Source organism: Haliotis cracherodii, unplaced genomic scaffold, assembly GCF_022045235.1.
Source record: "Haliotis cracherodii isolate W230 unplaced genomic scaffold, xgHalCrac1.p SCAF_1, whole genome shotgun sequence".
NCBI classification, from domain to species: Eukaryota; Metazoa; Mollusca; class Gastropoda; order Lepetellida; family Haliotidae; genus Haliotis; species Haliotis cracherodii.
In genome coordinates this window covers 48,307,727-48,334,739 of record NW_027266264.1, presented here as the reverse complement: position 1 = coordinate 48,334,739, position 27,013 = coordinate 48,307,727, and the positions used below count along the sequence as shown (strand labels likewise).

At 39.4% G+C, this 27,013-nt stretch overlaps 1 protein-coding gene across 3 annotated transcripts in view; it reads right to left on the bottom strand.

Moving 5' to 3' along the window:
- The window catches only part of LOC139478806 (zwei Ig domain protein zig-8-like), a 62,814-nt gene extending 39,950 nt beyond the window's left edge, over positions 1–22,864 (bottom strand). For all 3 annotated transcript variants that reach the window (XM_071261448.1, XM_071261457.1, XM_071261467.1), the window contains exon 1: positions 21,809–22,864. In XM_071261448.1, the coding sequence (XP_071117549.1) occupies positions 21,809–21,926 (118 nt within the window). In that variant the 5' untranslated portion in view covers positions 21,927–22,864. The remainder of the gene's footprint in view (positions 1–21,808) is intronic.
- Between the last annotated feature and the right edge of the window lie 4,149 nt (positions 22,865–27,013).

The following is a 27,013-nucleotide window of genomic DNA, read 5'->3' as shown; positions in this document are numbered from 1 at the left end:
ATCCTTAAGCGTAGTGTCAACAAAACAAAGCTTTGATGATTAATATGTAGTTCTACTTTAATCACTTAACAGTGAAAGGGACTGAAAGCATAGCCACATCTTCTTTTCATCATGAATCCTTCAGAAGACATGTCGGCTTTCTGAATTTAATCAAGGTGAGGCCTACCAATGTCACACTTGTGATTGAGAGTCCATACATGCCAAGAGAATGATAAGTCTTTGTCGGAGAAATTGGAATGTGAATGGTCCCTAATCGACCCGAGCTTGCGATGGGTGGCTAAAGAGGCCATGAAATTTCCACGACTAAATGAAGCATGATAAAGGCTAAATTCACTGCAGAGAAAACTAAGAGCGCCTTAGAGGTGGACAATTGTTCAACAAACATGAGTCGGATGAAGAAGACTCTTCAACACAGAGTTTCTCAGTCCACAAATTACGTATGGCAGAGATCATTATTTCTCATTGAGGCAGCTTTAGCTGTCAAGGGTTTTACTCTGCTTGCACGAGTGGCCCAAAACGTCAGATCTGTTAGGAGGATGCCGATGTTTTCAAAGGCTTTAGCATTTGGCGCCAGGCGCACTCACTTGGCTTAGTTGGACCATTTGTACCAACTCGTGTTATTGGTGCTGATGGTAGGATGGGGATTTAACTAATGTGAACTATTTGCACATGTATTCAATCAGAGCCTCTGATAGAAACACAACTTCATAAATCATTGACTTGAATGTACAATTTGAGAGAGGGAGAGAGAAAGAGAGAGAGAGAGACACAGAGAGAGAGAGAGAGAGTTATGTGTGTGTGTGTGGGGGGGGGGGGGGGTAGGGGGAGAGAGAGTTTACTTGACATATCTCATGCTTGTGATGAATGTCACATTGCAATTCATTTTGTCTTCAATTTTCGGAATGCAAATTTATCTGTGTGTTTGATACAGTATTATTTCAATGAAAAGAAATGGTCATTGCACAGGCTATAAAAAGTAGTTTATCGAACACAAAAACCAGTATTTTCACAAAATCGGTGTCTAAGTATTGATTATAACTTGAAACAAACCGTTGATTTGCTATTTTTGTATGATTGCTTCTAATCAGTCAACGTTGTTTGCACAGAAGCCATTAGAAAGAAATCGCACCATAACTGATGTTCGATTCCATGGGCAAAAAGAACTAAGTCACCTGTTTTATTTCCTAGGTTGTCGTAAAAGGAGATACTTTTTCTCTCTACAACGCATAGTCATGTTGGAAATGCCTTGTCACGTTGACTATGAAGATTATACACCATGAGAAGGCAGAGTTAGACCAGCAGGTAGTCATAAAGAATAACACTCCATACATAACGCACAAGGTAGCATACTGTTCAATTCATCTTTGAAGGATGCAATAAAGTCTCACCGCGAATGTGAATTGTTTTGTAGAACTTGTCACACGTGATCAGTTTCATTGAATGCTAGTGTTCTACTTGATTAATAATGATGACACCATAGGAACCAAATAGATGAACTGATAATACGTCCTTCACCATGCGTGGCGTCTAATTAAATAATGTCTTCCATGCAAGATAACTAGATTCTGATAAGTGTTGTTCAAACACACATTTAGATCTACGATAAAACAAATCATGGTTCCATCGTAATTGCACCTCAAATGCAGTGAATCTATCAAAATTACATGAAAAGGATGGCAGAAGTTTTAGCTTCGACATATACACACGAGTAAATAAACATTACATGAATAATTACCTTTATAACATATCACTTCTATCGCGATTAAAACGTATCTAATGCTTTATTATCCTGGAATCACGACAGGGATCTTGATAATAGAATATAAACGATGTAATCGCGAGAAAGATAATAATTTATGGTTATTTGCCATATTGAACTTATACCAGAAAAAACACTTTATCTTGTTATATTTCCCATAAGGCCTGGAGATTAGTAGCCCAACCAAAACTTTATGGATTGTTTGCAACATTATAGATCAAATTATTTCTAAGTGATGCAAAGATAGCACGAATATGCAAACATATGTTTACCATTATTTACACAAAGTGTATGTATACACATTATGTTACACATTGAACAGGAATAGTGCGCGTAAGGGCATATATATATTACCATCATTGTTTTAAGAGGATACATCACTTTCAAAGTTGTGGTAGCAGGGTGTGCGTGTGTGTGTTGTTACACCTCGTGGTAACAGGGGAGATGCTGTGAAACCTTGTGGTAACAGGGGGGATGTTGTTACACCTTGTGGTAGCAGGGGAATGTTGTTACACTTTGTGGTAACGGGGATGGGGGGAGGGGGGTGCCGTTACACCTTGTGGTAGCAGGGAGATGTTGTTACACCTTGTGGAAACAGGGGAGATGTTGTTACACCTTGTGGTAGAAGGGAGATGTTGTTACACCTTGTGGTAGCAGGGGGATTTTGTTACACCTTGTGGTAGCAGGGAGATTTTGTTACACCTTGTGGTAGCAGGGAGATGTTGTTACACCTTGTGGTAGCAGGGAGATGGTGTTACACTTTGTGCAAACAGGGGAGATGTTGTTACACCTTGTGGAAACAGGGGAGATGTTGTTACACCTTGTGGTAGAAGGGAGATGTTGTTACACCTTGTGGTAGCAGGGAGATTTTGTTACACCTTGTGGTAGCAGGGAGATTTTGTTACACCTTGTGGTAGCAGGGAGATGTTGTTACACCTTGTGGTAGCAGGGAGATGGTGTTACACTTTGTGCAAACAGGGGAGATGTTGTTACACCTTGTGGTAGCAAGGAGATGTTGTTACACCTTGTGGTAGAAGGGAGATGTTGTTACACTTTTTGCAAACAGGGGAGATTTTGTTACACCTTGTGGTAGCAGGGAGATGTTGTTACACCTTGTGGTAACAGGGAGATGTTGTTACACTTTGTGCAAACAGGGGAGATTTTGTTACACCTTGTGGTAGCAGGGGGGATGCTGTTACACCTTGTGGTAGCAGGGGGATGTTGTTACACCTTGTGGTAACAGGGGAGATGTTGTTACACGTTGTGGTGCATTGTTTACATGTGTATGATATATATACATGTATTGTACCATCTTTAAAAAGTGAAGATGAGCTAAATAGTAAAATATGGTATTTGATTACGAAGCACTAAATTCCTCTATTTTAAAATAGTGTAATGCAATATAGCTCACCTGGATATAAAATCAACATCCAGATTTATTTTATTTTGTGTGAGGTTTAACGCTTCGGTCAGTAACATTAAACCAATACCACAGCGGCATGTTAATAATTACCTCACAAACCAGAACTATGACACACGATGAAATTTGTCACCGAGCCTGACAACCCGATCCCTTACCACAAACATTCGACTAATAGGACCTTCTGGGGCCAGAAATCCCAACAGGGATCAAGTATTTAAAACGCCAACCAAAGCTGGCATTTAAAGTAGGTTCAAATTTTAAAAGTTCTGCATAAATTGAGAACTAAATTGGATTCCTCAATCCTCAACAATAACATGTGGAGCATCCATAATGGCTTTGCTGAAGACAATAGCAGGATTCCCTTCATACGAATCTGCAAGTAATGCATGGGCCGAAAGTTTCAGTAGATTTGTTTCCATCTTTATTAATAAAAAGAGTAACTTTCACTTCGATGCCTGCTGGTGAACAATAGTTCAAATACGCATTTAACACACTTTGGGAAACAGTTTCTTGGAAATGGAGAAAAACGAGTCATGTGCATGCAAACAAGACACTTCTCATCAATGCGATGGGTACGTAACAAAAAACATCCTGATGTTGATAAAATTGAAAGCTATATATAATTCTTAAGTTCAATACCAGTTGTACCATCAAAGTCGCATAGAAAATGTTTCTGAATATTTCTTTCATTTCATATTATCAATAAATTCGCAGAATGTATTTTTCCAGAAGCTGAGCATCACAGCATGTTGTAAATCTAATGCGGAAAAGTTGCTTGATATGGTTTTTGTAATACAATGAACGGGGATTAAGCAGTCGTTAAAAGTGCGTACGGTGCGAAACTGGGTTCAGTAATCACAAGAGAAGCCTCATAAATAGATTAATCAATAGGTGTCATAGTGTAATCAATTTGGCAATATCATATGGCAGGGATCTGCTGACAAGCTCAGATGGAGATACGTTATAACGCCTTTCAGAATTAGGCAGTAAATGAGGATGTCACTAAACCCCTTGCGTTAGTGTCTAAAGTCTGAAATATGACGTTTACATTATGCCATTTCGTTACACTCTCGGGTTATATTCCCTGCCTGTGTTCCGCAACTGATGCTTTCCACCAAGGATAAGCTCCATAAAATAGAGAGATCGTATGAGTATAAGATTTTAAATGCCCTTTGTAACAGTTGGATGTCGTTTAAGTACGAAGTAAAAGTGGTTATCATGCATATCATAAAATGTAGTTGAAAAATCATGACTGGCTTCCAAGAAGGGTTTGACTTAATATACCCTTTTAAGTTCATGACCCTCATTAAGATCCTTGAGGACCACTGTTGCAAATGGACACAGAGAGTAAGAATCGCTTGGTTGGAAATTTCTATCTACAGTGTATAGTATTTAAGATACGAAGTGTTTAACTTGACACGAAGCGCTGTGTCATACGATGTCCACATAGACAATTAACCTTTGTTATTCCTAAAAATGTCAGTGGTTTCTCGTTTCTGACCTAGTCATTCCCATCCTGTGTATCAGGGTTAATATCCACTTTCGCACATTTAGTTCTTATCACATTTAGGATATGTGGAGATCTGTGTTGTGACAAGAAAACCTTAATTTGTATTCTTTGAAAATACCTTCGAGTCGGTTTTACTTAAACGAACATTTTGTCTTCTGGGCAATCGGGGCTACCCATGACCAACATATTGACAAAACTCAGTTGTTACTTTTATGGTTAAATACGGTAAAAATATACATGCTGTTAGCACGGAAGTTCGGAAATGGAATTTTAGTACCTTCCTGGGATGTGTCAGATAGGGAATGTGCTGTAAGTTGAAGAATCAAGGCGTTAGCCCTAAAGCATGCACGTGGCACTAATGGCTACTCTGTGGCATTACATTGGCCACATGTGATGTCCAGTTGTGGCACAAAGCTCACACATAAACGTGAGAAGGTCGTATATAGATTCCACAGCGCAGCACGTTACGACCGTCGAGTGTCTGTAATGACGTTTGCTTTTATTTGGAGGATATTCGGTTAATAATATCGTCCCATGTGGCACATGGAGGGGTTTGACCATATGGAATACCGAATATGATGACATCGTATCGGGAGTATCGACATTAACTGATTGGATGCATTGACAAAATAGCACACACCTTTGATCAGATGTATTTTTCGCATGAGCATATTCCTGGTGTCTGCACACACAGTCTTACAAACATTCAGCATTTGTTTTTTTAGGATCACCAAATGAGTGTAGAGAATGCAATTTCCAGCAGAATACCCTACGTCTTCAGGACAAACTAGCTCTGCTTCATCCAACGTGTATTGATTTATTACAATATAATTACATGCCGATTGGAATTTCAGATTTGATATTCCCTGCATGATATATTAGGCTATAAATAAATATCCCAGTCGTATATTAGAAATAGAGTTGCATCCTCTTGGTCAAAGAACGCAATCTCTAATAGAAGTAGAGTCATGCAATGTGGATTATTTATGATGGGACAGCCTCTTGGTGATAGCGTTCGCTCAACGCGTCGAAGGCCCGGGTTCGGTTCCCACACGGGCACAATGTGCGAAACTCATTTCCGATGTCATATCCACCGTGGTGCTGGTGGAATATTGAGAACGGCATAAAATCTTCTCACTCGCTCAATTTACATAATTCCATGTTTAATATAAAGTTGACTTGCTAACAATGACGATTATCAATGAAAAACCAAAACATCATTTAATATAAATACACGAAGAAACTAGACAAAGCAAAAACACGACATGCATTCATAACCTGCGTGGACTAAAAAACTAGTTACTTCAAACAGTATGAGTGAGCATTTAAAGGTACCTCGTGCCTTGAGGCTATAGAATTGTGATAGAATGACCACGAACCATGAATAAATATGATGCCCTTTACCCATATGTCTGCGGCAACACATACATTTGGTCTTGTTTCCCAGCACAATATATTGGCACAACTCCTTTGTACGTTTTGTAACCATTTTTTCAATATTGGAAGCTATGTCATTTTGTTGAGTCTTTTCAGGCGTAGAAACAATTTGGTTAATATATGTAGTTGGTAGTCATGTTAATAGAGTGCATTTGGTGGTGTTATTAGGTAGTGTTTGTGGTGTTAGTGTGTAGTTGGTGGTCATGTTTAATAGAATGAAGTTGGTGGTGTTATTAAGTAGTGTGTGTGGTGTTAGTGTGTAGTTGGTAGTCCGCTGTAATAGAGTGAACTTGGTGGTTTTATTAAGTAGTGTTTGTGGCGTTAGTATGTAGGTGGTGGCTTTGTCTACTAGAATCAAATGGGTGGTTATTTAGAGGTAAGCAGGAGATGAAATAATCTAAACAGTGAGAAGATCTGATTCTTAGCCACTGAATGTGGTCACGTTATGTAATAGCATTAAGTGAGTTACATAAACGTACAAAAGAGTAGGCCGCGCTTCGTCTGTTTATTTTTCAACCGTATCATCGTGAAAGACATTGATATTATTCCCCTCTCTAAATATATATGTTATATGTGTTATCTACGTACATTTGTATCTCGAGGGAAATATCGTATATCGGTTGTGAACGTCAGGTACATTAGTGTCAAAACAGTAGACGGTCGGTGGAAGCATTAAACTTATATTATGTATCTGCCCTACAGACATGTAACTGGTGTCATTGTTTGCAGTAAAGTGACATCTTCCTTACATAGCGATGTGTTCTTACAGTGTATATGTTACTAATGTTTCTTTGGCGTTAGCTCTCGCAGCTACCGATGTGAAATCCAGTCAAAATGAGGAAAGGTACGGAAGGACCTATCTGCCATGGTAAATCATAAAATTCTAGCCTTCCCTCGTATACTATCGATTTCATTCGTAACATTCTTCGCGTTACGTCGGAATAGTACTACGTTGACTTGCAATAATTTTCGCGTTCGCACGCCGTTATCTCTTGGCGCTTCATGTGGATCAGACATAAGCGTTTCCTGAAGTTTCAGAGTGTTATTTGCAAGGACACGACGATACGTTGAGTGTTCTTTTTATATTGGTGTTTTATTTTCACAAAACTCACTCACTCTCCAGGAGGGTTTCTTTTCTTTTCTAGTTTTATTCAGGATGTTTCTCAATCCTTGATAGACATACAGCGAAAGGCAGAGGAAATCGACTCCCAGACGTGTACTCTTGATTATCTGAATATGTCGCCAAGCAACAAGTCAAATGCAGTCTTCACATTGTCACTTATAATATACTCAAAGGTGTGTAGAATATAATATACATCAAGATCAAATCACTTCATACGGTACAGGGGCGTTCGGGTAGCCTTGTTCGAACGTCGCGCCGAAAACCCGTGCTTGATCATGCCCGACATGGGTACAATGTGTGAATGTGTAAAGCCCCCCCCCCCCCGCCGAGATATTGCTAGAATATTGCTAGAAGCAACGTAAACCCATGCTCATTCACTCACTTATACGGTACTCAAGCTTACTACATCCCTTTTGTTACAGTGTTTTGTTGAAGTAACACACTAAACTGATCCTGGTAATGTCCTTGCTACCTGTCATCTTACATTTGGCAATACTGCTATATTATAGATAACGATGCAAAATTCTTATTTTTGCGACATTTCATATCATGATGTGGTCTTTAATAATGTAGACGAACCTGGTCAAACTGCCATGTACAAATGTTCAGGAAAACTTTATGTTGTGATATACGCACAGTCGATATTGATCATAGTCATAGGAAACAGTGTTATCTTGTTATCGGGAGCTTTCGGTCTTCAGTTGTATTGACGTTAAACACCATTGATATTCCTTTTGAATAAAGGATTGTTTCACGTGTAACCTGTGTTTGTGGGTGTTACAAAAAGGTCATGCATGGAAATCATTTGTCTTTCAAACACTGACACAACCGTCAGAAGTAAACGAGTGTCAGAGAATTCCTGTAAGCCAACGTCATGAGGAAATGGGAAGGTTGCAAACTACACAAAGTGTCCGTAAAGATGCTTTAAACTGCATTACAGTACGTTGTTGCATGTGAATCAACCTTTGCAGTAAACTGGACAAGATACTGACAGACCACCCTCCCTGTAACAACCCAACGTGAAGATCGTTATTTGGTGATGTTATCATGGCGTCATAGGCTTCAAAGTGGCCCATGTATGGCCAGAGATTTGCAGCAAGATACTGGAACCAAACACCAGTGCAAAAACCTACGCAACTATTTGCATGCAGCAGGTTACACGACAATCGTCCTGTAGTTCCAATTCCAAGGAAATGCTGTTATGGCTGCAATTCACCTGCAATTGCGTCGTGCTCAATGGAACAAGATTATATTTAGTGATGGATCGCGATTTTGCGTTCAGGTTGCTGACAGAAAACACAGGGTTAGGCTGAGACAAGGTGAACGTAATGTGCCGCTAACGTCATACAGCGTGACAGATGTTGCCTTGGGAGTCATGGGTTGGGCAGGCATTTCTTGGAATGGGAAAACTGGACTGGTGATGGCTAACGGAACACTTAATATTCAGCGATACTGCGAACAAAAAAATGTAGTTATTGTTAATTGTTAATTGTGCTCCTATTCAAGCAAGCGCATCCTGGTTGATTTTTGTAATGGGACATTGTCCATCGACATACAGCATGAGCAACACTTCATTTGCTTCGGAGGAGCAATGTCCAAGTGCAGGAGTGGCCGGCCAAATCACCAGACCTCCCAACCACAGAGCATGCATGGGTTATCCTCGGAAGCAAGACTCGACAACAGCACCCAAACATGCAGAACGACCTTGAACCTGCTCTCATACAGGTATGGACTAACATCACAGTAGCAGAGGTCAACGGGCCAATGGGCAGTTCGAGACAGCGATGCACGGCCGTTATGCAACGCCAATCCTCATACCTGATATTGACATTTTGGACTTGATGATGCTTGTAACCCTACCTGGTGCTCGGCATTGAGGAGCTGAGGACTGGTCGGCTCGGAGTCAGTGTACTCTGTCTGAGTGGGATAGTAATGTTAAACTGCGGTATCTCAATGGGCTTGCACCATAAAAATCGGCATTAGTCCGGACTAGAACAAGCAACCACATACACACGTGCATTCACATCGCTCTATTTAAGAACTAATCTTGGACGCTATTTCACATCACCTCACAATACATTTACATACACGTGTCATGGGCTTATGCTATTGATATTTGATATCAATTTGAAAGGAAAACCTGAGTGACAATTGCAAGTATATTTATTCATTTAATTCGAGTTTCAAACCAACAAAGTTCTCTGAAGCTGACCTTCAAATAGGGTAGCATCTCAACTATGGTTACAATATTATTTATCAATACGTTCCACAATACATTTAAGAATATTTAACGATGAAGTAGAGAATACTGTCGCGTGAGATTGTGATGCTGATGAAGTCATCTCAGTCACGTGCGCCCCACCCAACATGCCACAACGTTAAATAAAATAGTTAATTGTGTAGCAGTTTCGTTATTCCGTCACAGGTTATTCAGGATTTACAATAAAAATGTGCTTTATATACAGCATTTTAAACAAATACAATTTCTTTTGTTAAAGGTTCATTCGTGGCGTGGGTGAGTTATTATTGAACTTTGTATTGATATCAGTTTGCATGTTTGAAAACAGGACGAACAATAGATGTTATCGATTTGCTTTAGTATAATGTTGTCATGTCATGGCTATGCTTGGCACAACCTAATGTCACATGTACGACTTAGAGGACTGCAGTAAAGTAAAAAAAAATCAAGTATCATACTCATTGGACATTCAAGTTTTAATTCGTTTCTCGAAGTCAAAGTCCTCAACTGATATAAAAAGTTGACCCATGACCCAAATGTAGGTGTTATTAAGCCTTGTATTTCCAAAGTTAAATATCACGTTTATTTCGTATCCAGTGGTAACCTAACGGTGCGCTGATGTCGTTGAAACTATTTTTAAACAAGTGACCCCCATCATGATCCATGTTTTGAACTCACATGTAGCCCACCAACAAGTATACATAGGCAATTGTGGTCGAGTAAATAATCGATTCTGGTCCCAACAAACTAGTGCTGATAGAATAAGCATGGACGTTCCTTTAAGATGACAAACAATTGCTGCAGTCGGTAAGCATAAGATGATGGGAGCCTATAATCTGACATAGAATACACACAGGTTAATATGTAACTTTGTATCATATAATTGACCTTCATGGCATGAACAATTCAAGTGATCCATTTCAGATCCATTTCGACAGCACTGAATACGAAATAATATGACACAATCAACCTCAATGTCACATCATAACCTCTATTCTTAACCCTCATCAATCGTCCGATACCCGGATCACTTCGGGCTTTCCTCCCATATTAAGCTGACACGCCGTGATATAACTGGAATATTGTTAAAAGCTGCGTTAAATCCAACTCACTCACTCACTCACTCACTCATAACAATTCTCAGATAACATTAATAATGGAAGATACATATATCTTTCGCAAGTGTATGCAAAGCAAAACAGATTAAAACATCAACAAATTATTGCTAGTGTATGATTGATGTATTTTCTGTACAGCCAATACCATACACCAGTGTGCTTCGTGCTCAGTTAATGTGTCATCGCACGGAGTCATATGTAAAGTTGGAAAGTTACGAAAGGATTGTCGCTTTTCTGAATCGTGTCTGAGTAGTTAACATTGTGCAATCGAGAATGACCCATCAGCCCAGGGCAACATAAATGTCTTGAACTTTAAACATTAATATATCGATCACTTTAATTGATATCGAAAACATTGTCCTAAACATGACATCACCAATATAACACTGTCCGTCTTGTTCAGATACATGTAACAATACAGTATTATATGCAGCTCTCGTGCTTCATTTATATAAATCGCGAAATTATATAGCGAGCGAAGACTTTAGTACAGCACGGTAACGCTTCAGTACAGCGAGGGGACGCTATAAATACAGTTATACAGCTAAATCAACTAAATCATTTGAGCGAAATTCATTTTCATAATCATTTTTGTTATAAGCCTCTCTGATATGAGCCAGCTACATTCTGCTGTTTGGTATACTATTCCTGCTGTAATTATTATTTTTATATTGACGAAATGAATGCTGTTTTAAGTACTTTATATTTAAGATTAAATCTCAAAACTAAGCATGAGCTTAGATGTCACTCTCTCTTGACAAACTGTAAGCAATTTTACTTGAGATGATGCTTAAAGTCCTATTCATTCACACACAAGACATATTCGCTGGCAGCAGGAATGTACTTGATAAGCTCTCAATAACAAACCATTCCCCTAATGCATTCTTCAGAACTCACGCAATGTACAATGTTCGGACAAGGAATGTTGAAGAGATAACGGAATGTTTGAGGTAGCAGCTTTACCAGGAGTTGTTAGCATGTAAACATGCTTCTTCGGTCACCATGTTCTACATTAACCCATTTACTTCCCCAGACTTCAGAAGTACATGTTTTGAATGTTGGAGTATTGAAGAAAGTGTCATGATACAGCTTCTTTTGTGTGAGCCTTGAAGTTGCCTATGTATATACCAATATCTAGAGGCCGTAGAAAACGCCTATACAACCATTTGAAAAGAAATCTTTTACAGAGTCACATACCAGATAGTGGATTCAGAAGAGGATGAAAGACGTTGTTAATCATGTGTCGATTAGGTCGATTGGAACATTTTGCCGGTTCAGTGTTTCGTGAAACACATGAATTGATCTTTGATCTAGAAGATCATTACAAAAACGTCTGGTAGCTAACCTGGCTTCCTAGACCCATGACGATTTCAGTATATCGTGCTTATTTTGTTCTACATGTAATTTGGTTAATATTCTTGCATAATACTAACCATAATATCACAGCTCTCATACGATCTTATACACCAATTACGGGTAATGTACAAAGAAGTACATGTTGTATGTCAACAATCTCATTCATAAAGAGCATAAGAATTCAATGTCTATATACCTGTCATTCATAGATAAAGACAATCGACTTAAGCTCAAAAGAACCTTTAGACCCGGTAAGCAAAACACGAGGATATTCGGAAGTGTTTTGGCAGTTATTGATCCTAGCCAAGAGACACAAAGTATACTGAAGATGTCATGTTATTTATTTATGGAGTGCATTTTCTGTCCTTTATGAATAAATAACGCTAGGATTATTTTGTCTGCTAAGCCACTGCCGGTGGGATTTCCTTCATTGTCTGATCTAGCCAGGAACAAACAGACAGTAGTCACTCAGTCAGGATACATCAAATGATAACGGCTGTCTGCTGACTTTCTGTGGTCACTTTACCTTTATTGCTATGTGGGATGAGATCAGGGTGTGTATCCCAGCGTCGGGGATTATGGAACAAGTATGATCCTCTTCATTAAGCCGACTGAATAGTGACCTTCTACGAGGGCATGCAAGGCTGTCTGGTAGATACAATGCTACCTGACACTCATCATGTTACCTGAAAATTACATCTATCCAATAATCATATACTGGAAAAGGCAATTCCATGCAAATAGCTATGTCTGTCAGATTGCATTTCAGCTGACAGAATAGACTGGATATGGAAACGTTATCAGACCAGATAATGGTTATGCATGTAAACTTAGTACATGAACTGCAACTGTAAAGTCACACTCCATATATCATCATTATTACTCTCACACTTCCGACATGTTGTGTCAATTTGATCAACACAATTAATACTCCTCATCTCATCTGCTATTAAATAACATATGCCCTCTTGGTAGTTTTCGGCATTAAATAATGAACATGTTTCGTCTATATATGACAATAATTTGATATTCAAGGGGGACTCTCACTTTCATTGCCTCTTTTCTTATAAAGTAACATTGCATGTTTTCAGGTTAAGGCTAAATATAGGAATAGTCCAGCTGTATCAAGCCAATAATCGAGCGTTGGCGAGGAAAACTGATCGTTGTTACTGTTAACAACAACCCCTGACGTCGGAGTACGATGACATGCAATCAACCAAGTCATCGAACATGACCATCCGATCTAATTTAGTAGCCCCAAGAAAATGAAAAGAAAAGAGAGTGTTCTTTGGGACTTATTGATGAGGGTTCACCTACTCCAAGGAATCGACTACTGTGTAAGTTGGTTGATTTGTAATTGGTTTTGACCAGCATTTCAATTATATCACGGCGTGTCACCTTGATATTGGAAAAAGGATTCAGCGAGCACGAATGTGATGCTGCCACACCTATATTGATCTTGAAACAGGTTTCTGGCACCCTTTGGGGTGCACATCTGTACAACGAATTGTGGCGCCTCGGGCGACTGGAACACCCTTGCCTCCGCAGGAATTAATACAACGGCCTGTAATTATTCGAGTCTGGTTCAGCAAACGCGACATGTGCGGGGTATGGGGGACCAGAAAAGCCCATGGGACTGACGTAACAGACTACTGGAAATATGTGCTGCACATTATGCGAAAATATATGCCGTCGAAATTGAAGCGGTTTATGTTAGTGCAGCAAACACATACAGTGTACTTCCATAATACCACCTCACAGTACAAAAAAGTAAACCACTGCCAATACACAAACAACGACTTTGCACTGGAGACTAACACTCGGGTTAGTCGGCAACGCTAAACGTCTCACGCTTCTGTTTGCCAAATCGATCAAAGACGCGACAAAAGATTTCAAATGATCCCATATTTTTGTACACCGGATGTCTTTCGATAATGACCCCCAGCCTGTCCCAATACCAATATCTGATCAAGGAATAAAAGGAAGTTTTGAAGCGCAAAGGAACATCCTTTTGCGTACAACTTTCAGAGGAACAAGAAACGAACGCTGGTGCAATCATCTAGTCGACACAATTACTGGATAGCTTTCGGTCGTTCACACTCTTGGGTTGATTAATTTTGATTGCACACTGTCTAGAAGCTTGTACGTTGTGAATGAACAAAATTTCACCCAATACTTCAATTAAGCCTATGGAACAAATAGCAACTCGAGCCTGACCAATTTATCCATGCCGATGTTGCGGCAAACGTGATACAGGAGTAATATAATTTGCCAGTTAAAAGACTGGGGATCAACAGAGGATTTTCGTCTATCTGAACAGGAACAATCGTGGCTGAGCCAGTGGACGAAAACTCGTAAACATATATTCAACCGTCTGATCCCGGTGTCTTTAAAGATACTCATTGTACAGACGTTCATGTGCACATAACCTTGTAGAGACCTACGAATTACTAACGCTGTGATGACCGCCTGTAGACGTGATGGTGGGGCTTTGGTTTATAGTTTTACAGCTCGTGTGTAGATTTAGCAGATCATGCGTTAAATTTACTCGATATCGCCATGTGTTCGTATGACATTTCCAGGGCATTTCGGAGGAAACACTTCAAACTGTTCAACTAATTCACTGATGTCCTTTAATAGAGATATAGCGAGAGAGAGAGAGAGAGAGAGAGAGAGAGAGAGAGAAAGAGAGAGAGAGACGACTAGACAGTAAAAGAACGCGGGGGATAGGGGTGGGGGTGGGTAAGTTATGACGAAAGAAGGTGGGTAATAGAGAGGAGGGAGAGATGGTGGATCCTGGATCATAATCGAATAGCTAAAACCATCATAATATTCACTTACATGTGCTGAAACACATGCATGTATGTCAGAACGTTTTATTTTTTTACTTTCAGACATTAACATTGCATAAGTGTATGCACCTTACTTTAAGGACTTAGATTTATCATATCATGCGTTAAATTTACACGATATCGCCATGTGTTTCCAGGGCATTGAATGCACCTACTTTAAGGACTGTTATTGTTTACCAAGATGAAAATAGCGATGAAGAAATATATACACACAAGAGGCATATTTGTTGAATCTGCATTGAACGAATGTACAAACAAAACTTAAAATTCCCTGCTTTAACGACATTTGCCAGTTTAACACAACATCCGATATACACACTCCTACATCTCGTGTTGGTGTTAGATAAAGAACTTCAATCATTCTAATGAAGCGGTTCATACATCTTGAGCTATTCCTCGGTGTGAAATAACATAAAACGTACATCAATCAATGAACGCATATACGCTGGGCTCATCTACCGGTTTTTCATTTCACAGCCTGAGCTACAGCTAGCCTCATGTGCAATATTCGGAAAGTTGGAAAATCGACATATGTACCATCTTGTAATGTAACTACACGCTAGACTAACAAAACCAGACACACAGCTTCAAATACATTATCGCTCAAGGCAACATATGGAAGGGCTGATGTAGGTATAATTTTAGTTTTTGCCTAGAGGGATTCGCAAAACAATTGTTTCTTTATCAAATATGATTTGTTCAATATAACACGCTGCAGAACGATGGCAACACTTCTCTCTTCTGTGTATCGTAATAGCTACTTTAAAGGAAGTAAAGTATTGATATTGAGACGAAGTGAGCTAGTTTGTTGTTACAATAGCCTTGGGTTATTGTATGTTCTACTTCTATCGTAATTCGCTCCTCACACTGGCTGACATCTTGTTATCGGATTAATCGTTGTTTCGTGGTATTTTAGCAAACTGGTGGAATAGAGTGACTATGAACTGTCATACAAGAGGATTGGCAAAAGAGTTGATAGATGCTATTTCATTAAGGTAATTGGTCATGTGATGTACATTACATGGAAGTTGTCGATCATTGGTGGAAAGAAACCACGCCAGACTGCGTGACTACGAGCTGTAACTCTACAGTAAAACAACCGTAACGAATACAGCATATATGTCTTTGTCAATAGAGTATTAATGCCAACTTTGTTTTTAACACTGGTCCACATACCGACACCATTCAAGTCATTATATATACAATTTTATTATACACTTCAGTGTGAAAGAAGTTGAGAAAAGTAATATTTTCATTGCAGTGAACATAACACTTGATATTTCATTGCAGTGAACATAACACTTTGACGGAACTATTGTCATACAAGAGTTACCTCACGGCCAGTTGTCTCCCTTTGTCGTAGGTGCCCAGCCCGAACACAAACTGTTGCTTTCCTCTTTATGTTAGTTCCATATTGACAAGGCAAAATAATGACAGATGGCTGTTTATCGATTTGATATCGTTTCTTGCCGTTTGTTATTCTCTTGAAAATGTTTTGTCATAAACTATACATTTCTCATTTAACTAGTCAATCGAGACTGTTCGTTTCGCAAAACGCCATTTTTGTTACTTGACCAGCGTGTATTCCTTCGCTTCCGACAGCGGTCTCGTAGCTTTCAAGAATATTATTTTATTGGAGTTGATTTGGTATATAATCATATCCAAATCATGTATGCACACTAAATAATTTTAGTGACCTAAACTGTTTTATATTACTTTTCTTCTTATTTCGACACAGATGCATGGAAACCAATCTCAAGAACCGTATGATTGATTTATAGAACCGTTGTAAGTTGTTGTCGGAGTATTTAATCTTATATCAATGAATAATATAGACTTACTGAATAGACAGCTCTTCTCTTTTGTTCAGATACAATTGATCATCAAGACTTACATATTTGGTTGAAGAAAAGGTAAAAACAATCGGGAAATATTTTAAGTAACTACCAAAATAATTTCACATCTGTTAATGATAACAATCTCCTTGCATCACGGGTGCAAGGGTGGCCCAGTGGTGATGCCACAATTTTCTGTGCAGAGTTGCGTTCCTTGGGCACGCCAGAAACCTATGATTGTGGGTTCGCACCGATTATGTTTCGAGGTTTGTCAGCACCATCCCCGTTCTCGTGGGTCTCACCGAAGTGGTAAACATCTGTGGCCTGCATCACTTCGGGCTTTCCTCCCACATTAAGCTGACACGCCGTGATGTAAAGTTCAAAGCGACGTTAAACCAAACTCACTCACTCACTCACTCACTCCTTGCATCATGATCGTCGATGGTGGAGGAGGCTGATAAACTATTCAAACATTATGCAAAGTGCAAGATAGATGTAACTACATACCACTTTATCACAAAGATTCATTTGCTTTGTTGGCCATACTTAAAACATTTATCACCAGAAAACGGACGGGTTATTTCAGGAAATGGGGGGTCAATGCTAGAGCCTCAGTGGTTGGAATCGTCTATAAGATTGATGTCCGTTTCCGTTGTCTGACTATAGAGATCAGCTCCAAAGAAAACAAATTAAGGTAAAAGTCGATCATGTTATATTGTTGAAATAAAGCGAGAGGTGGCACTGCGTTAGCACCACTACATCTTTCCGACCAGGCATTGGAATAGCTTTACTGTTATTCTGAGCAATATCGGGCTTGAGCAACAGCAACAAGCACATGTGTTTTTGTTGGACGTCGCATTCAGCAATATTCGATCTGTGTAACGGCGGTCTGCAAATAATCAAGCATGGACACAAAATCCAGTGATTGATATTATGAGCAAAGATCCACACTGTTAGGGTTCGTCAACATGCAATCAGCGAATTCACCGAACCTACATATCAGATTCATTAAGTAGCCTCTTCGGACAAGCATGGATTACTTGGGACCAATTATAACCCGTAACTGTACATGTTCACCTAAAACAAATGACCCAATCTTGTTGAAGTGTTTGGTTAGCATCATAGGATATTTTTCTCGAATCATGTTAATGTAGCCCTGTTAAAGAAAGAAACCCATTTATTAGACAGCGCAAATACTCAATTAAATTCTTCTGATCTGCTCATAAACTGCTATATTGAACAAAACATTGCGTTGCTACATTGATTGCCATATACTTTCTGCAGCTATCCGATAAATAAACTGGACATATGCATATGCATTAAGATGCATACTGTGATATTGACAATGATACTTTGTCACGCCCCTCTGCTTGCCGTGATTACGGTTTTCAGTTACGCTTGTTCGTATGTTAAGTAGTACTTGTATTCATACCACCCTGTCCTTCTATTCATGTTTACTCTAAACCTGCCGATCTAATATGAGAAACTTAAATCCTTACCGCCTTGTCGGTAACCTTAGGATATGTGTGGTTAAATCAGGCATCCAAAATGTTACTATACATTGGAACCGGTGATACTTGTACATATTGGATCAAGGGGTATCATTTGTGGCATATGAACATATGAATGCATCTTTGAAACGGGTGAGAAATGAGATTAATAAATGTAACACAACAAAATTTATATAGAAAAGTTTTACTTACATTAAGCGGTATACTGCAGTTTTAAATGTCTAGCATCACCACGAGATTTTATTATTTTTACTAATGCTTCGCTAGGTGTTAACCCAAGAGATACAAACTACAAAACGTTCAACGTGAGAAGTTAGCATCTTTAATGTTAACAGGACTGGGACTATCTGAACGGCGATGATGCAGTTTAGGCTTTCAGACAAGCCTATTTATAAATCTTGAACTGAACAAACATCGATGATGTAATTTTATCTTCAACAATTGCATATTGCTTAAAGGATGTCTGAGGCAAGGCCGTGAACAAATGATAATCAAAGTATGGTGTTCTTCCTTTGAAACAGAAAGTTTGCAGATGGACCCACAACGCTTAATGTAAACATAACCACGATGCTTATCAAACTTCAATTCCAGCAAAGTATGAAAAGTTGTTTGCCATAAAGGCGATTTCTTTAATCTGTCAATAAAAATGGTTATGACAATCCAAAATCGATGGAATATGATCAAACAGCAGGAAGTTATTAATTTACCTATCTGAATTGCTCCACAACCAGGCGCCTAACTAAACATCAACGTAAAGTCAGAGTCAATGCATATGTCTTCCGGTTGATATAATTCCACAGCGGGATTTAGACACTCTCTAATTAAATAACAGTAAACTGTCCGCATGGGGGACAATGTTCCTGAGTAGTAAATCAGCTATTGTCAAGGCACAGCCATCCTAAGGCGTAGATTTTCATGGTAAGTTTGGCAATCTCACAAAGAATGTGAAGTTATGAGAAACGTAATTTGCCCATAAGTCAATGCATCATATTATAAAAACGGCCAAAGACAATCTGAATGTGCTGCTATTAATGTTTACGTTTCAACGACTTTCTCGACATCCATATTTTCAAAACACTAATTCGAACTGCTTTATTGTGATTGGTATTCCAGCCAGGATTAACCTCAATCTTTGAGTTATGTCAGCAGGTGAGTAATTAGCTGCAGTATAATTCTTCAAGCATATTATACATATTATTCATGTTTATTGTTTAGCCTAAACACATATGTAATACACACAAAAGTGATTTCCTTTTGTTGCATCTACCTTTCATAATGTTCTAGTTACGACCGAACCAGAAGCCTTTCCTTTCCTGACCGACATGATTCAATGCTCAACGGCTGAAGTAGCTGGAGTACAGAGAGACATCTGCAGAACCCGAGTTTTACAACTGTGCTTAGATACCTTCTAGCGGATTACTGTCTGGACAATTTCCAATTAGAAGTCGGCTTAGGTGGTTTTTGCACGTAAACTTTTTTAACTTGTAGGCATAGGCAGATCACAATACGTCAAGACTGTAATTCACAACGAAATTTCTTTTATGTGATTTTCAACCGACGCTAAAAAGGCGTACGGTATCTAGATGTAACTGTTTCATCCTCTACTATATTTCTTTTTGCTGTTGCAGTATAAACATACGTGCACACATACACGCACGCACGCGCACACACACCCACCCACCCACACACACACACACACACAAACATACGAGCGCGCGCGCGCATGCACACATATACACACTATCAACATTTAATATTCTATCACAGATTCTGATACTGACTTAGTTCGTTCTGACCTCATCCAGTCACCATATGTTACCAACCTATTGTGGTTAAATGTTGTGTTGCTATTCCAACTGTTACAGACCTATACGCGATAAATTACGAAAAGAAATACATAATAGGGTAGATAAAGTAAATCCCTAGTATGACAACATGTGGCAGTGATGTGGTCGACATGTGACGGTTTATGATTACTTTTTTAATTAACTTATTTCTCGGTTTGATGTTTCTCTAACAATACATTTGTATATAATAAAAATGTATTTGGCAAGAATACAATAAGCCTAAAAGGCCACACAGCATATCTGTCACATATAGTTAGATGATAACGGGCGATGCCTATTACAGTTCGGATACAATACACGTTGTGGAGCACATGCTTGTATTCAAATCAACGAGTATCTGTATTGTACCCCATTGTTCTCAATGTTGGTGTTGGTGTTGGCATAACCTGAAAACACACATTTAATATGAACCGTTACGTTAGTTACATCTAAAATATCGATATTCGGTTTTAATAATTGATTTCATAGAACATATAGTGACATATCAATATAAAAAAAGCTTCTCTGTAGGTCCACTTTTGTTTAATATGAAAATATAGAATGTTAACGCCAGAGGAAAACAGGCTCGATTATCTTCCCGAATTCAGTGACGTGTCAGTGCGACTGTTCCAATGCTCTCTTGAGAATTACGATTGGGCTATAACCTTGGTTGTAGTTTTCATTTGAGAAATAGTTGGATTGAATTCCAAAGCACACATGCATATTTAATGAAATTAGTGTTCAAATATGTGGTTGAGATATAACAAAACTAAATTAACATTATCATCAAAAATGCATTAACATGTGAACGGTCAGGACAGCCAATCGTCATCAAATGTAAAGTGATACTAATGAATACTTAGCATTAGTCATTAGGCACTTGAGATGGAAGATGAAGGCTATTCAATTGCTTCGAAAAGGGCTCATGTTCTTAAAATAATGATATAATTAGTTTGACTCAAACGTACATACTACAAATAGAAACATAATAATAACACATATCACTGCAGATGACATTCCTCCCCTAACCTCTGACTCGACACCTATTAACACCACGTACAGGAAGTGAAAGTTAAACTTATTTTAATGTCACACGTGAATCATCATTCGACATTTTGCAACAAGAAAATTTTCCAGTACATCAATCACTTTGCAGTAACAATCTGTAATAGCTCTGCTTGTTATTCCGCTTCGAAAACATGTACCTAATATTTATCTCACAAACACTGCAGTAATTGAATCCTCACTGAAATAACTGTGATTGCAAACCGACCGGCGTAATTACAACAGTCGTACAGAACATATAAATGAGAAACATGACGGCAACACGATTTACCACTCTTAACATTTAAGTTTTAAGAGTAATTAAGTATGTCCTGGGAGTGGGAATAATTGATATATCTCAACAAAGATAAACATACCAAGCGATAAATGTTTCTTTGAAAGATAACCATTAGTGTAATACTTTGTTTACGCATTTTATACTCTCAGGTATTTGACTATGACAGTGTACTCCGAGGGGTAATCAATTGTGAGTTACATGTACCACGCAATGTGACAGTGTAATCATAGCATCACATGGTGGTGTGATGTGATGTGAACACTGAAGATGAAGAGCACCATATGCATATGATTGACTGAACGTTTAACCTCAATCATTCCCAAAGAGACCAAACCATATAGCTTCATTATGCTCCACTTACACATTCCATGGAACTACAGCTGTGTGGAATACATATGTAAAAGACAACGAATTATATATATATTGTTATGGTTAACACAAGAATGCACTGAAAGAAAGCAATAATAATCTACTCACCACAAATGAGGAAACACGTAAGAAACTCCAACACAACAACCGCCATGGTTCTGTTCATCATTTTCTGCAGTATTACAGCGTGTGTCAAGCGGTCGCCTGACAACTGACCGTAGAGCATGATGAATATGTCACCTGACGATCATAGGTCTTATGGCCTTTGAATGTGTCTGGTACAGGCACTTCACAATCAGTCCGTCTTAAAAAAGTAATCAATTAATTGTAACACAACTCCTGTTTACATTCGAAGATGTCGTATGCAGCCGCCATAGACGAAACTATCAGATTTGACAAGGTATCCACACCGGAATGTAATGGGTTTAATTGCTTAGTATTTATAGCTCTTATTCCGACATCCTATCACCTCCTACATTGACGAGTCCTATATGTATGTTTATCGGTATGTTGTATGAAACTTGCAGGAGATTAACTTGTCAGCTTAATGTCAAATGCCAAATTACCGTTGGTCTGGTAAAGGCACGTGTGAAGGGATGATTTCATCGTTGCCACACATTCGCTGTGGAAGCCTTCATATGACACACATAGACTAATAAACACACACTTGATGAAAAATGTAATGGTCCGTTTGACAATTGTTGAGGCAGAACATCACAACTTCACTTCTCACTATCCTCAAGAGAAGGCTAAGTGTTCCATCTCCTAAGCCTATGAAAACACTTGTCCTTACCTTCTCCTTTAGAGAAGTTAGATATTCCTTGGAGCTAAACTGCTAAAGGCAAATGTGGGAAACTGTCCGCAAATGTTTCTCTCGAAAATGAGTCCGTAACGGAAAAATCCTCAAATGATGACGGTATCCGTCTCTACGAAAGCTCCTTAAGAACCCCCACAGTCCGACAACAAAACTCTTCCATCCCGAAACATGCGTGAGAATGCATCCCAAACAAGTTTTCTCACAGACCGCTAACAGGAATCAATACTGCGATGGACTAGTTGCCACCTGGTTTCCGCTAAGTCATTGAAGAAAGCTCCCGACATCGCTTCTCCACTCACGGAGCCCGAGTCTTGTCGGTATCGTCAGCGAATCAGCTGACTGTACCGCGCGCTCAACGAGAAGGAATAGTCACGCCTTTCCACTGAATGGATTGGCATCATCATTTCCACTAGGTTGCAAGGTAGTATTAACCTTACTCCGCCTCATGGTAAGAAGATCAAAATGAACGAAAACAGAGATTATCCTGTGACCATCTGCAGATGAATGAATGCCTCACTGAGCAGCGTCATCAATAGCGTATGTTTGATGCAAGGTTTCACACTGAAACGGTTACGATAGCTAATATGGATATCTGCATTTAACAATAAGGTGTACTTCAGGCTGCTAAGAGTGAACGTAGCATGTGCTTGTTATAAGCAGCACAGCGCCACACAGCTGCAGTAATCACAAGCACGCGTGTCGCCTCTATGCTGACGTTTCTGTTCACAAAACCTGACTGATGTCCCTGGCCCCTAATGACTGGCGATATAATGTCGAGGTGATTGGAAGAGAAGGTCCAGTCAATTTTTAATCCGTGAGTTGACCATTGATAAGACCTGTGTGGACGGGCTGAGGCTGACGAACTGATGCTATCGGTTGTCACGCATCCATCAAGTATTAATATCCGACCAAGAGCGGGAGATTGAGAGGTCTAGGTGCTACTTTGTCCGCTAAGGGGACAATTAACACCTACCGTGGTGGTCCTGATTGAATCTCGGGATACATTTTCGTGTTATTTCTTTCTTAAGTAGCTTGACTTGTAAACAGAGTGATGAAAACACACGGTTTGGTTCCAGTAATCTTCTTTTCTTGTATACATGCCCAATGTTAAGTGTATAATAGTACAAAATTGAATTATGTAATGCACATGAGTAAAACACTAGTAGTGACTTCAAACGGAATATTTGCCGACAGATAGTAATTATGTTGTATATATAACTTGTCTGTGTCTCTGTGACCCAGTGGACGCCGCACCAGACTGGTGTGTACCCATCGATGTATTGCTGCAGGTTCTTGTCATGTAATAAGCTGAAATTGATACATTGAAGAACAGATGAACATAAATGAGAAAACAATCTGATATGGTGCCAGAATCTTTTGGAATGTGTAAGATGTATGCTTGGACATACTTTATATGCCGGTCCATTTCCTGTAAATGTTTGTAATGTACGACAGTTACCACAATGCTGATTATAATAAAGATCACGTGCGTGAATGTTTTATAGAAAATATAGGTGGAGAGACTTGGGTGTTGAGTCTGCATTAGGATAGCACGGTTGTAACGTGTGCCCAGACTGTTTCCTCAGTACTGTAGTATCACAATTGAACAGTGAACCAAAACTGACATGTTCATCTAGTTCCATGCCTAGTGATGTTAACGCTAACAACCAGATGGACGATTGCTTTCACAAACTTGAAGCGAATCCATATCGTAGGACCCTTGGTATGGAGACACCTGACACTCTCGTGCCACCCTATCGAGAACATTTATGATATAAAACCTCTGTGTGTGTGTGTGTGTGTGTGTGTGTGTGTGTGTGTGTGTGTGTGTGTGTGTGTGTGTGTGTGTGTGTGTGTGTGTGTGTGTGTGTGTTAGTAAACGTATGACAAGTAATATTGATATTCCCCTAAGGAGTAGTCCAAGGTGCTCTAACTGCACTAATTGAAATAATGTACATACGAAAGCTGGCTCTTGAAATATTGGATCTCTCGGCAGGCCACAATGCACGGCACATATGGCACAATGAAAATGGAACTACAAGAGTCTACATCATTACTTCCATAAATATCGATTTTCCTAATATTATATGTAAATGTATATTGGTAATATAGCAGATCTCATTTCTAACTATCGTTTGTTTTGCAACATGTAAGCACTAACTGAGATCTTCGATTGACACATGTCGTAAATTAACTAATAATACATGGATCAACCCGCCCCGCTAGGATCTATGACTGAATGGTCGATTTCTCAGCAGTCAAGGCACGTGTACATGGACATAGCTACACGGGTTGGGAAGAAGAGTTCACTGATATAGGTTAGTAGTATGGTAGTGTATTGGTCTTATAGAACGCTTTCCTAACCTGTTTACTATTATAGAGAAACCCAACCAAGAAGGTCGGCTTATAACTTGTTACGAAACGCGTGAATAACGCAAACATAAGTCATATACGGTGGCACCATTTACAACGGTAACCTGATCATCATTCATTAATCAAGACGATTTCACTTGGAATGGTATAGTTCGACTTAACGGTGTTTCACTGAAATCATTTAGCCAATGTAGTTTAATCAATTGCCATCAATTATATTCAGGCATTACATTCTTGCCAGACAATAACTTCAGGCACCTAGGTACGTATGACCTTTCGTCGTGGCAATATCAACGTTTTTACTGACCAGCCATGTCTCCACAGGTCCCAGCAGGTTCCGCGCTGTGTACACGAATGCGTGTATGTGTGTGCCCCGGCGCCATTTAAGGTCCCTTGGACGACCCACATAACATGGGGTGGCGTTTGGACCTATAAACTATCTCAGTCAGTTTTAGGATTGGTTGTTTCATTACATTCTGTATGATGAGATATCGTATCGCGTAGTTCAAACTCATAATTCGTATACTGTTATTATATTGCACGCGGGCGCGTTGACCTTTAAATTATCCATGACGTGAGTTCTAAATGTCATGAGATTGTAAGATAATGTCAGATACATTAAAGTTTAATCTGAATATTACCCAAGACCATCGTCAATGTAATTTGTTATAGTTAATCCTTACTCTTGGTATGAATACACACATTTATATGCATTGTACATACAAAGGATAACTATATGAATAATATAATAAAATTTCAGTTCTTGAAAGAGAAGGCAAAAGCATTCTTCATGCCAAGCTTAAAGAAGGTATGTATACTGATTTTCGGTTTGCAACAGATAAAAGACTCCTGTAAGTGTTCAAATGGTTTTATTTGCCATACTGACTTCAGAAAATGCGTGATTTCTTTAAAAAAAACCCATGAACATGCCAAAATGTCAATTTATAAATCAATAGCGTGTGTGTCCACCTCTGGTTGCGATGCAAGCAACACATCTTCGTCTCATGGAATGGACCAGGCGTCGCACAAAGTCCCATGAGATATCTGTCCATATCTGCTGGAGCATGTTTCGAAGTTCCTGGAGTGTCTGTGGAACACTTGGTTGACGTCGAAGGCGCCAATCAATCACATCCCACATGTGCTCGATTGGTGGGAGATCAGGGGGAGCGAGCCGGCCAGGGGATGACATTCACGTTGTTTTGTTGAAGGGAATCCTGAACAAGTCGAGCAATATGAGTCCGGGCCTTGTCATGTTGAAAGGTAATGGGCCATGACGACGTAAAAACGGTAGAACAACAGGGCCGATGATCTCGTCGCGGTAGCGCTGTCCATTGACATTTCCCTCTACCACTATCAAACGCGTCCTCTGTCTTGCTGTAATCCCATCCCATACCATAACGCTGCCGCCCCCGAACCGATCTTCTTCCATGACACAATCATTGACGTAACGTTCACCTCGACGTCGGTACACTCGTATCCGTCCATCGCTGTCTGCACCACTGTAGACGTGCTTGACGGTGGTTTCCTGTCAATACGGGACGTCTGGCGGGTCTTCTGGCGACAATCCCTGCACATCTGAGACGACGACATACAGTTTGGAAAGATATTCGTCGAAGGCCAGGGATGCTTCTTGCAGTCACTGTTGCTGGCTGGAATCGATTTCGTCAGTGTGTTGTTCGAATCCAGTTGTCTTGTCGATTATTGGTTACGCATGGCCTGCCACTCCGAGGATGGTCTCTGACTGCATTCGTCTCTTGCCAACGTTGCCATAGACACCAAATGGCGTTTTTGTGGACGTTAAATTGTCTTGCAACATCACGTTGCTCCAAGCATACCAATGACTCGCAGACGCTCATTTTCGGACTGGTGTGGCATTTCGTAATGTTGAATAATTGCGTAATTTTGTTGTTTTTCTGAGTGGTTGTTGTCAGCACGATGCTATGGAATCCCGTTAACGCACTTGTTTTTATACCCATTCTTGGGTTGTGAAATGCATGGGGTTTGCATAAAAGTCAACTTTTGCATGGAATGCATGCTTTTCTGTAGCAGTTGCGTTTTTGTGATTCCATACATGTACTACAATATTGAAAACCAAACTTTACTTGTTTGAAAAATACACTAAA